The sequence below is a fragment of the Alligator mississippiensis genome, chromosome 11 (genome assembly GCF_030867095.1).
Source record: "Alligator mississippiensis isolate rAllMis1 chromosome 11, rAllMis1, whole genome shotgun sequence".
Lineage (NCBI taxonomy): Eukaryota > Metazoa > Chordata > Crocodylia > Alligatoridae > Alligator > Alligator mississippiensis.
The window spans coordinates 48,504,008-48,516,046 of record NC_081834.1 but is presented as its reverse complement, the minus strand read 5'-3'; the positions used below and the strand labels follow the sequence as shown (position 1 = coordinate 48,516,046).

Genomic DNA, 12,039 nt, shown 5'->3' with positions numbered 1-12,039 from the left:
CATGGGCCAACAATGCGAGGTCACGGTCGGTTGTGCTAACTGTACCTTGTCCTACATCCACAGATGCATCACAAGCAGGACCAAGGAGGTGATCCTCCCCCTCTATGTGACACTGGTCAGGCCACAGCTGGAGTATTGTGTTCAGTTCTGCACGCTGCACTTCAGGAGGGATGCAGACAGTTCGAGAGGGTCCAAAGGAGGGCCACTCGCGTGATCCGGGGACAGCAGGGGAGACCCTATGAGGAGAGGCTACGGGATCTTAACCTGTTCAACGTTCACAAGAGAAGGCTGAGGGGGGACCTGGTGTCCATCTATAAACTTACTGGGGGGACCAGCGGTGTTTGGGAGAGACCTTGTTCTCCCGAACGTCTCCCAGAGTAACAAGAAATAATGGCCATAAGTTGCTAAAGAGTAGGTTTAGACTAGACATAAGGAGGCACTACTTCACAGTCAGGGTGGTTAGGACCTGGAACCAACTTCCAAGGGAAGTGGTGATGGCTCCTACCTTGGGAGTCTTAAAAAGAAGGCTTGATGTTTACCTGGCTGGGGTCATTTGAGCCCAGTTTTCTCTCCTGCCCAGGGCAGGGAGTCAGACTAGAAGATCTACAAGGTCCCTTTCGACCCTTCTTCTATGACTCTATGAATCTATTAATCTAGAGGGGGTGATCACACTCCCATAGTTGGTGAAGATCTTGTGGGGGAGCACCTACAAAGGCTAAATATCATGTCAGCAGAATCAGATGAACTATACCCGAGTGCTAAAAGAACTGGCTGACATCACTGTGCAATATGTGGCAAAGCTATTTGAAGACTCTTGGCACTTGGGAAAAGTCCCACATGACGGGAAGAAGACCAATGTGGTACCTTTCTTTGAGAAAGGAGAACCCGGGAAATTACCAGCCAATCAGTTTGATGTCAATCCCTGTTAAAATCATGGAGAAAATTATCAAAGAAGCCATTACTGATCACCTAACGAAAAACAGTATTCTGATGGATAGCCAACATGGCTTCACTATGGGTCAGTCATGGCAGGACAACCTCATTTCCTTCTATGACCAGGGAGCTCGCCACCTGGATAGGGGAAATGAGGTCGATGTCATAACCTTGGACTTGAAAAGGACTCCCATGATGTCCTCATGGTAAAATTGAGAAAATATGGCCCAAACTACTTTATGGTCTGGTGGCTAGGTAACTGAATCTGAGGTAGGACCCAAAGAGCATTGACTGACAGAACTGAGTCAACATGGTTGAAGACATCCCCAGTGGTGTCCCCCAGGGTTCAGTACTTGGACCAGTACTTTTCAACACATTCATCAATTATTTGGATTTGGGTATAAAAAGCAAACTGGCAAAGTGTGTTGATGACGACAAACTATGGAGGATTTTGGTCACACTAAAGGACAGGCTGCCAATACAGTCTGACCTGGCCAGGCTTGCACAGTGAGTGGAACTCAGCCTGATGAGGGTTAATACAGAGAAATGTAAAGTGCTCCATCTGGGGTGAAATAATCTGCAACACACTTACAGACTTGGCAGTGCTACGCTTGCCAGCACCACAACTGAATGAGACCTGGGTGTCATGATAGACCATAAAATGAACATGAGCCAGGAATGTGATGGTGTAGCTGGCAGAGCTAATCAAATACTGGCATACATCTACCGAGGCATCTCAAGCAAGGCTAAGAATGTCATCCTCCCACTCAGCTTAGCCTTGGTTAGACCACAGCTGGCATACTGCGTCCAGTTCTGGGTGCCACAGTTCAGGAAGGATGTGGAGAAGCTCAAGAGAGTCCAAAGGACAGCCAAGCTCATAAATAGAGGCCTAGAGAGCAGGTCATATGAGGAGAGGCTGAAAGACTTGGGACTGTTCAGCCTGGAGAAGAGAAGTCTCAGAGGGACTTGGTGACAGCCAATAAGTATATTAGGGGTGTAAATCGGGACCTAGGGGAGCATCTGTTCACCAAGGCCCTAAAGGAGAGGGCGAGAAACAGTGGGCACATACTGGTTGAATATCACTTCAGATTGGACATAAGGAAAAAACTTCTTTACAAGTGAAGTACCGAGGGTTTGGAACAGGCTCTCCACAACAGAGGTTGTACAGTCACCCACACTAGCAATCTTCAAAGCCTGTCTTGATGCCCATCGTGCTGGGGTCATCTGATCCCAGCAGTCTTTCCTGCCTAAGGGCAGGGTGGTTGGACCTCACGATCTGTAAGGGCCCTTCCAGCCCCGAACATCTATGAAACTATGAAACTATAAGAGCTCAGAAATGGATTACTTGAGGATCTGCTCCATAATATTTTCAGGGACTGAGGTGAGGCTGACTGGTCTGTAGTTCCCTGGATCCTCCTCCTTCCCTTTCTTAAATATGGGCACTATGTTTGCCCTTTTCAAATCATGTGGGACCTCTCCTGATCTCCATGAGTTTTCAAAGATGATGGTCAGTGACTTTGCGATCACATTGGCCAACTCCCTCAGTGCCCCTGGGTGAATCCCATCTGGCACCATGGACTTGTACATGTTCAGCTTTTCTAAATAGTCCCTAAACTGTTCTTTCATCACTGTTGACTGCTCACCTCCACACCAAACCTGTTGTCCAGTGCAGTAATCTAGTAGCTGACCTTACCTATGAAGAATGACACAAAGAAGCCATTGGGCACTTTAGCCTTGTCTGCATCTTCTGTCACAAAGTTGTCTCCCCATTCAGTAAGGGACCCACACTTTCCCTGATTCTCTTCTTGCTATCGACATACTTATAGAAACCCTTCTTGTTACCTTTCATGTCTCTTGCCAGCTGCAACTCAGTTGTGCTTTGTCCTTCCTGACTTCATCCCTGCATGCCCGAGCAAAGCTCTTATACACCTCCCTATTCATTTATCCAAGTGTCACTTCTTGTATGCTTCCTTTTTGAGACCTAGTTTACTGATGAGTTCCCTGCTAACCCAAGCTGGTTTTTTTTTTTTGCCATACTTGCTAGTTTTGGTCCCCCAGAAGTTGTCTAACAGGGGTGAAGACTTCAGGTTGTTCCCACTTGGTGGCAGACTTGACACCACTGGCTGGAGTTTTTTAGAGCCTCAAGAAATTCAAGCTAGTAAACAGTTAGTAGCAACCTGTGTTCTGTGCTCTGTAGACCCAGGAGCCCTACTAAGGAGTGCTAGTCTTCAAGAACAGCAGCCTCATGTAGTATTCATGGGGCACTAGCTCATGTCTCCTGATACCCCGAGTCACAGTTTCCATGGGGAGAAGGTGGTCCCATTCCCTATATAAGAGTCCCTTAACCAAAAGGTATGTCCCCTTGCATTTCTCATTAAGTGGATCGAGCCCCTAGTCCTCTCCTAGGAGGTTCACGCTGTAGTTCGTTTCTGAGCTCAGAGGTTGAGGCATGGAGTCTTCATTTGCCTCCTTCCCTGCCTAATTTTTCTTGTTCCCTTTTACGATTACATATGCAGTACTATGCATCTAACCTTAGGATCCACAATTTAACATTATGGTTTTATCCATTTAGCTCAGACCTAGGGCATCCACTTCCAAGTTTTAGAATACTTGGGTAATTGCCTGACGTCATTGCAGAATCACTAGCTTTTTCGTGTTTTTCTTCTTCCTGAGAAGTCATGGAGGTGTCATGAGGTCCCAGAAGATTGGAAAAGAGCACATACTATACCCATGTTTTCATGGACAGATGGTGTGGTGCATTCATCACCTATAACACAACACACTTTTCTCCAGGTAAGGATAAATTTGGTGAGATCCTAAGGCTATATTATATAATTTAAGATTGAGGCAAAAACACATACAACTTTTCTGGAATGTGCATTCATTATCTATATGATATTTTCAGTATAAAAACACAACAGATGAGGCAAATAATAAAAAAAAAATATGTTGTTTCATTATTCCTGTAATTATTGAAATTAAATTTATGTTTTATTCAGATTCATAAAATAAAATCTAACCTTGTGTGTCTTGACAATGCATCTAGTATTTCACTGACAGTTAGCCCCAGTAGGTCATGAGTGTATTAAACACAATCTTACCATGCTACTCAGTTGAGTTGGGCCAATGGTGTTTGGACATGGTGCCACACACACCTGGGAAACCTATACCACTTGGGTAGACAGGCATAATAGTCATGTGAGCCACCCGCTCCACACCTGAGGCCAGCCCTGCTGTGCCAGTGCATTAGAGATATAGAAATTAACTCCTTCAACCCTGGCCGTGGCTGAGGAGCTGGCTATGTGCTACCTCTCCTTTGATAGCTTCATCACACAATTTACTACACAAGTCTGCAATGCACAGACCTGTCCTAGGGCTGCTCTGGCCCCCAGGGGGGCTTCTTGGGCCATTTGAGCCAACAGAGCCCTGAGTGCCACGGGAATGATCGTACTGTTCAACGATCTCCTTTCCCTGGTGTGAAGTGGGGGCTGTTCTTCTCCCCAAACCCCATACCTGTTTCCCCCTTCTGGAAAATTTCAGAACTAGTCCTACTATCAACAGGTTCATCAGCCACTTTCACCGAGGACCTTGTGGTCCTCGAGCACAGACTCAGCTCGGGAGGTGGGCAGGGGGAATAAGACACGCATCTTGTGCTAACAATACAGTGCTCACAGCAATGGAAGGCTTTAGAAATCAAAACTGATTGGAATTTCCTCCCAAACTCATGAATCCATCCCATGGATCTGTGCATTTTGTTGAGGTGATGTTGAGAACAGTCACCTTTTCAGTTTTTATTGCATATTTCCAAGATATACAGCTTGGCAGCTTCCGGTTCCTCCCTCCTACCTTTTTCCATGATGTAATACATAAACCAAATTAATATATTTTATGCAAATTTTATGGACCTAGTTGGTTAACAGCCACTTCCAATTTTTCATGTTTGGGGCTGCTAAAGATAGAAGACAAGGATTTAATCAACGCTTTTTTTTCTCCTTTAACACCAAGGGCTCCACTGCTGAACTCAGTGGAATATAATGGGTATAAAACTGATGCAAGTGGAAGGAGAGTCAATACAAAAGTCCTGCCTTGACAAGCTGGCATTTGAAATGTCCAAATCTAAACACATGACCTATTTCCTCCAGGATTATGGCTATACAGGATGTCAATCCCACTTGAGGTGCTAGCTACATTCAAGAATCATGTTCAATCTCCCATAATATAAAGTGTGTGTGGCAGAGGGAGAGGGGATGAGACAGGAAGAAGCTTCTTGACACCTTTTCTGAAGTGATTCAATGGTAAAGGAGGCAAAATGCCCTTGATTCTAGAAAACCCAATCAGTGGCCTTCTGGACTTCGTTCAGTCCTAGCACAGATCAGGCAAGTAGACCTCACATTAGTTTTGGTGGAGGACTCTGCATTTTCCAGCCAGCTTTATTAAGGCTTGTAGGACATCCCTGTTTCTCAGGCTGTATATGACGGGATTCAGAACCGGGGTGACAACAGTGTAAAACACAGCAACCATCTTGTCTTGCTCTGGAGAGTGGTAAGTGTTGGGTCTGATGTACATGAAGATAGTTGCCCCATAGTACAGCCCCACCACAGTCAGGTGTGAGGAACAAGTGGCCAGGGCTTTCTGCTGTCCTCTGGCTGACTTCATCCTCAGGACTGTAGAGAGGATACAAGTGTAAGAGGCTAGTATGATGGAAAAAGGGATGAGGAGCAGGACAATGCTACTCATGAACACCAGAGTCTCGTATATGGAGGTGTCAGAGCAGGACAGTTTCAGCAGGGCGGGGACCTCACAGAAGAAGTGATCAATGTCTTTTGAACCACAGTAGGGCAGGTGCATAGTATAAGCTGTATGGATTGAGGCGTTCACCGTTGCACAAATCCAGACAGCAGCTGCCAGGCTCATGCACATTTTCCTGTTCATGAGAATGGGGTATTGAAAAGGATTGCAAATTGCAACATATCTGTCATAAGACATGACAGCCAGAAGGAGACCCTCTGCTCCACCCATCATTAGCAGAAAGAAAATCTGAGTCCCACAAAGTGCCAGAGAAATAGTGTTGCCCAGGATCAGAAAGTCCATTGACATTTTGGGGATAACAATTAGGCTTGGACCCATGTCCATGAAGGCCAATTGCCTGAGGAAAAAGTACATGGGAGTGTGAAGGGAGGAATCCATTAGGATTAGAAACATGAGGAGAGCATTTCCAGAGAAGGCAGTAATGGAGGCCAGTAAAATCATGGCCAGGAAGATGGTGTGGACTTTGGTGTGCTTCAGGAGTCCCAGCAGGACAAATTCTGTTGCTGAAGTTGCATTGCACCTTCGCTCCTTCTCTTCACTGGGCTGGGCCTGAACTAAATGAGGAAAGACCAGAAGAAAAAGCTCATAAAGTGGGCACACGTTTCTTGTTGTGTAAACCCTTTGGTGCCAGATTCAGAAGCACTTCCCCTCTTCTGTGAAATGGCTGTCTGCTCAAAACTGAAGAAACAGCCCTGGCCGCAGAAAACAGAAACTTGCCTACCCTGAGGATATTGCCTTCAACAACTGACTGTCTAGCCAGAATCCCTTCTGCTTGCTGGTCCCACACATCCTGCTCCCCTTGTTCCCATCTGGCCCAGCTTCAGCAGAAATATTGTAGGGGGTCCCACCCAGCTGATTTTATGGGCCTGTGATAGGGAAAGTTGGGAAAATAAGTTTCCTGAAACATTTCTTGTGTTGAAAAAATGATTTTCCTTTCATTTTCTTATATCTACATACTTTAGACACAGAAGCATTTTTCTCTAGGTCAGTGTTTTTCAAACGTTCTGAAGTCATGAAAATCTTTATTGTCACTTCTTTTGCCATACAGGCCCCACCCCTATTTTAAAGACTAATGCAGAACCAGGTGACATGGCCTGGCATTCATCTTTCATTTGACAGGGGTCTGTCCTGGGCCTGCTGTTGTTCAAAGTGTTTATTAATGTTTTGGATGCTGGCATAGAAAGCTTCTTGAGCAAGTCTGCAGACCATAGGAAACTGGGAAAGATGGTGAACACAGAGGATCTTGACATATTGGCAAGCTGGGCTAGTGCAAACAGGATGAAGTTCAATGTGGACAAATGCAAGATACCACACCTTAGGAGCATGGATGACTGGTGTCACCTTAGTCAGGGGCCACCCCCCAAGCAACCAGTCAGTGACTGGGACCAATCTCACCGACGGTGGGGGGATGGGAGGGGGGGTGCCGTGGCTGATCACGAAGTGGCCGCAATGCTCCCAGAAGTGGCTGCAGCACTCCTGGAAGTGGCCATAGCTCTCCCACTCCCTGGCTGAAACTTGCAGGAGGGGCACCGGAGCTCCCGCTTGCACCCCCTGCCCATCGCCTAAGCAGGGAGCACGGCCTGTCAGGGGGTACAACGGCGCTCTCAGGGGGTGCATGTGCCTCTCTACTCGGCACTGTTTAGGCCTCCCCTAGAGTACTCTGCGCAGTTCTATCCACACAACTGAAATGTTTGACACACGTGTTTTTTAATATGTCTGGCAGGTATGTGACATAGTTAATGAAATCAGGTAGGCAGTTAAGTGCAGTCATCTATACTGTGGCCTTGACCCTGCAAAGGGTCGGGTGCACATATGACTTTCTGGATGATAGCTGAGCTTGCTTCCCTGAGGACAGATACAGGATGTAAAGGTAGGAGTGAGAGAAAGCACAGCTACACACAACTGTCAGGCTTTTCAGGAGCAGAGAAACCAAAGCTTGTTGGTACTTGCTACTGAATGGGTCAAAAGGACAAATCATGGACATTTAAATGAGATTAGCTGCAAGGTACTTCCTTAGATGGGAGATTTTAGATGAAATCCTGACCTCGTTAAAGTTACTTCATCTGGTTTCTCTGTGATGTCCACATACCCCTTTAACCAAGTTCTGTGCACCACTGTTTCTGCTTTCCTGATAGGAACGCTGTGCTCTAACTGAAGATAGAATACAAAATCATTCCTGAAGTTATCCACATTTCTATGGAATCCTTATCATGTTTTAGTATCTTTCAGCTAAAAACTTAAAATAGTAGCAAAACAAACGTTATTATTTATACTATCAATGGCAATAAGAATGAATGAAATCGCATTAGCCCAACTCAAATAATAGAAAAATTCTTTTTAGCAAGCTTTCAGGTATAAATACGTTTCATGAAGCTCTAAGCTTGCAAAGAAGATTTTTTTTCCCCCCAACTATTTGGGCTGGTCTAATAAAAGCTATCAGATTTACCAAAAGAACCCTCTCTGCCTATGTCCCTAGACCAACACGGCTACAACCTACACCCCTAAAATTGCATTTACTTTTATCTTTAGTAAAAAGTCAGAATTGAGATTCTGTAACACAAGAATGGTGGTACTCTTAATAAAAGGTAAATATTTCCAGAAATCGAAACAGCTATAATCTGGAGATGTATGGCAGCAGTACTCACTTACCTTCATCTGTCTTATCTAGATCTGACAGCAGTCCAGGAAGGAGAGGATTTTGAACTCCTGAGCCAGCAAATCTTTCAATTCTAGTCTACTGTGTTTGAATCTAGTCCTAGAATATAGTCATTTTTACCTAAACTCTGGTATATAAACAATCACAACAGATCCATAATTATGAGATCAAAATGTACTGTAATAGGAAAAGACCTATGCCACTCCTGTAACATTCATTTTTATCACTGATACATTTGTGGTTCCAGGAGTACCAAAAGCACAATGTCTCACTGCATACCCAGAATAGGACCACTTTAGGAAATGTGTCCGTCTCATAACATGGGGCAGTACTATTTTCCTAAGGAAAGGAATTGGTTCAAAATATTTCTTGTATGAATTCCATTCACTTTCCCAAAATAATACACTGTCAGACGAGATCTTTGTGGCCCTTTTTATTGATTAAAAATGGCATGAACAGCAGTGGCCTAAGATAACCCAAAGTCAATACCAAAAAGACCTCTGGACCCTTCACACTAATCAAGGGGATGTAACAACACTGAATCTCCAACTGTCTTCTACAGCTACCCATGTTAAGGGCTTACTGAATTGAAAGCACAAGTCATTGTCAGCAGGAAGGAAATTATTTTATAAACTGAGTCAAAACTGGGAAAATTACATCATTCGAGCAGAGATAATTTTCAGAATCTAAACTAGGAAAATTAGGTGATTTTTCCCAAGCTCTGGGGATTCTGGTCCCAAGTCAGTGTATTTAGGAGCAGATGAGGCTCCATGATAACTCTCTATATGAAGATGTGTGCAAAAACTGCAGCTTCTGTTCAGGGAGATTGCTTTGCATCCTTTGTCTAGAGGTAGGGTCTAGAACAAGACATTTTAAAAAGGGCAAAAGAAAATATGTGAGAGGCAAGGATTTTTGTGTGGGTGCTATCTGTTATTGGACCAACTGTATGTTTGGGATGAAGATAGACAAGCTTTCAAACACAAAGCATTCTTCATCAGGTCTGAGACACACCTTGCATTCAAAAGCTTTTCTAACTTTATCCGAACCCTGCAGTTGGTCCAATAACAGATAGCACCCACAAGAATCCTTGTCTTTGCATTGTTCCTGGACCATTGTCGTTGCAACATCACTCCAGAGCTACCAAAAGAAAATATGTGTTAGTTCTTCCTTATCAAAATGGGAAATTTCCAAATGTTAGTGTTTTCATTCTGCCTCCTGAGGCAGAGCTTCTGAAAGTTAAGGCATTTCTGGGGAAATGGTTATTCTAAGTTCTGACTGGCCCATGATGAGTTTAATGCATAGGGAACAGCCACTCTTCCAACATTTGTTCAAAACAAATGGCATGCTTGGAGCCAATTTGGAAAAGAGAAAAGGGGAAAGGATTAAGTCATTGTTGGTCCCTGCAACCTACATTAGCTGAACAATGGAAAGTATGGTGGAAGTTGTGTCCCAAACACTTCAGTTCAGAGTTTTTACACAAAAGAGCAGCATATTTTCTTGAATAAGTTCATTAAAAGCAGTGCTTTATCCCAAACTAATATGCACTCGAGTGTCATACATCTGAAAGTGGACCTACATCTTTAAAGACAAGAAAAGAAGAAAGGGTGACTAAAAGGAAGCATATTAAAGGCAGGGGTGAGAGAAGGTACCGGTACAGACAGGTGGCAAGCTCATCTTTGTGTGGTACTGAATGGGTTCAAAAGGACTAGTTGGGGCTATATCAATGAGGTCAACAGCAAAGAAGTTTCCATAGGCCTGAGATTTTTGATGAAATCCTGATCCCATTGAAGATACCTAACATGGTTTCTCTTACTGATGCCCACATACCCTTTTGACATAATTCTGGAAAATGTGGATCCTGCTCCTGCTCCTAAAGGTCTTGTTTAAGAACGGTTCCTAATAGGAACTCTGTGATTTAATTGAAATTAGAATGCCAAGTAATTCATGGAAGCTGCTCATGTATTAATATTTAGGAAGCAGCAGAGGTAACAAACAACTAATTTATGAAACTGTAGCATGGGGGACAGGGAATTATGTGACTGACTTTTGTATTTTTGGTAGACAAACAGACTAGGATTAAAGTCTAAAGGATTTGCACCATTACAAGCTGGGGACTGCCTGGCTAAGCAGTAGCTCTGCAGAAAAGGACCTGGGGGTTACAGTGGTCCATAAGATGGATATGAGCCAACAGTGTGCCCTTATTGGAAAAAGGCTAACAGCATACTGGGCTGCATTAGTAGGAGTGTTTCCAGCAGATAGAGCAAAGCAATTATTCCTCTCTACAGGCAGTCCTCAACTTACAATGTTTCGAGTTACAACGAACAGCACTTACAACGTTATAAATTGACACTGTCAATTTCTGATGTCATTTTCAACTTTATGACACTTGATCTCATGTGATGCCATGCCAATGAACAAGTTTGCTGCATTGCCCATCTCCCTGGAGAACATCTGTCCAAACTTCCAGGGAATCTTTCTTTAACAAAGCAGCCAAGACTCCAGATAAACCTGCAGCCAAGAACCCTTCAAAAAGTCCAGCAAAGTCAACTCAAGGAAGTCCTTCCAAATCAATATGATTGTTATTTACAATATAAATACATTATTGTAGCTTTATTACTCATCTATAATTGGCTGAGTACAAAATTCTGGGTTATTTTTGGTGAAAATACAGTATTGGGTCTTGGTTCAGAAACAAATCCCCCGTTTATAACATTGTTTCCTATGGGAAAATTAGTTCTGGGTTGCAATGTTTCAACTTAAGACATGGTTTTCAGGAACCAGTTGTGTCATAAGTCCAAGGACTGCCTGTAGTCAGCACTGTTGAGGTCACATCTGGAGTACTGTCATGTTTTGGGCCTTCCACTACAGAAAGGATGTAGACAAATTGGAGAGAGTCCAGCAAAGAGCAATGAAAATGGTTAGGGGGCTGGGGCATGTGATTTATAGTTCCATAGTTTCATAGTTGTAGGGTCGGAAGGGACCTGAGCAGATCATTAAGTCCAACCCCCTGCCATGGCAGGAAGAGCACTGGGGTCAAATGATCCTGGCAAGGTGTTCACCTAGCCTCCTCTTAAAGACCCCCAGGGTAGGAGCCAGCACCACTTCTCTTGGAAGTCGGGTCCAGATCCTAGCTGCCCTGACAGTGAAGTGGTGCCTCCTGATGTCTAGCCTGAATCTACCCTTTGCCGGCTTGTGACCGTTATTTCTAGTCACTCCTGGTAGTGCTCGGGGAACAGGGACTCCCTCAATGCCTGCTGGTCCCCCCTGACTAGTTTGGAAATGGCCACTAGGTCCCCCCTCAGCCTTCTCTTGTGGAGGCTGAACAGGTTCAGGTCCCTTAGCCTCTCCTCGTAGGGCCTGCTCTGCTGCCCCCTGATAATGCAGGTGGCCCTCCTTTGGACCCTCTCCATTTTGTCCACATCCCTCCTGAAGTGTGGCACCCAGAACTGGATGCAGTTCTCCAACTGCGGCCTGACCAATGTCGCATAGAGGGGGAGGATCACCTCCTTGCACCTGCTCATGATGCATCTGTGGATGCATGACAAGGTGCGGTTGGCCTTCCTGACCACATCCCCACTCTGTTGGCCCATGTTCATTCTGGCATCAATAATGACCCCAAGATCCTTTTCTGCCTCTGTGCT

General features: G+C 44.6%; 1 protein-coding gene across 1 annotated transcript; it reads right to left on the bottom strand.

The window, feature by feature from the left end:
• Window positions 1-5,325: 5,325 nt before the first annotated feature.
• On the bottom strand, window positions 5,326-10,183 carry LOC132244047 (olfactory receptor 2Z1-like). The gene is made up of 2 exons (XM_059714972.1): window positions 10,048-10,183; window positions 5,326-6,296 (listed from the first exon to the last, which is right to left on the bottom strand). The coding sequence occupies exons 1-2, from the start codon at window positions 10,181-10,183 to the stop codon at window positions 5,326-5,328; spliced, it is 1,107 nt and encodes a 368-aa protein (XP_059570955.1).
• Window positions 10,184-12,039: the final 1,856 nt, after the last annotated feature.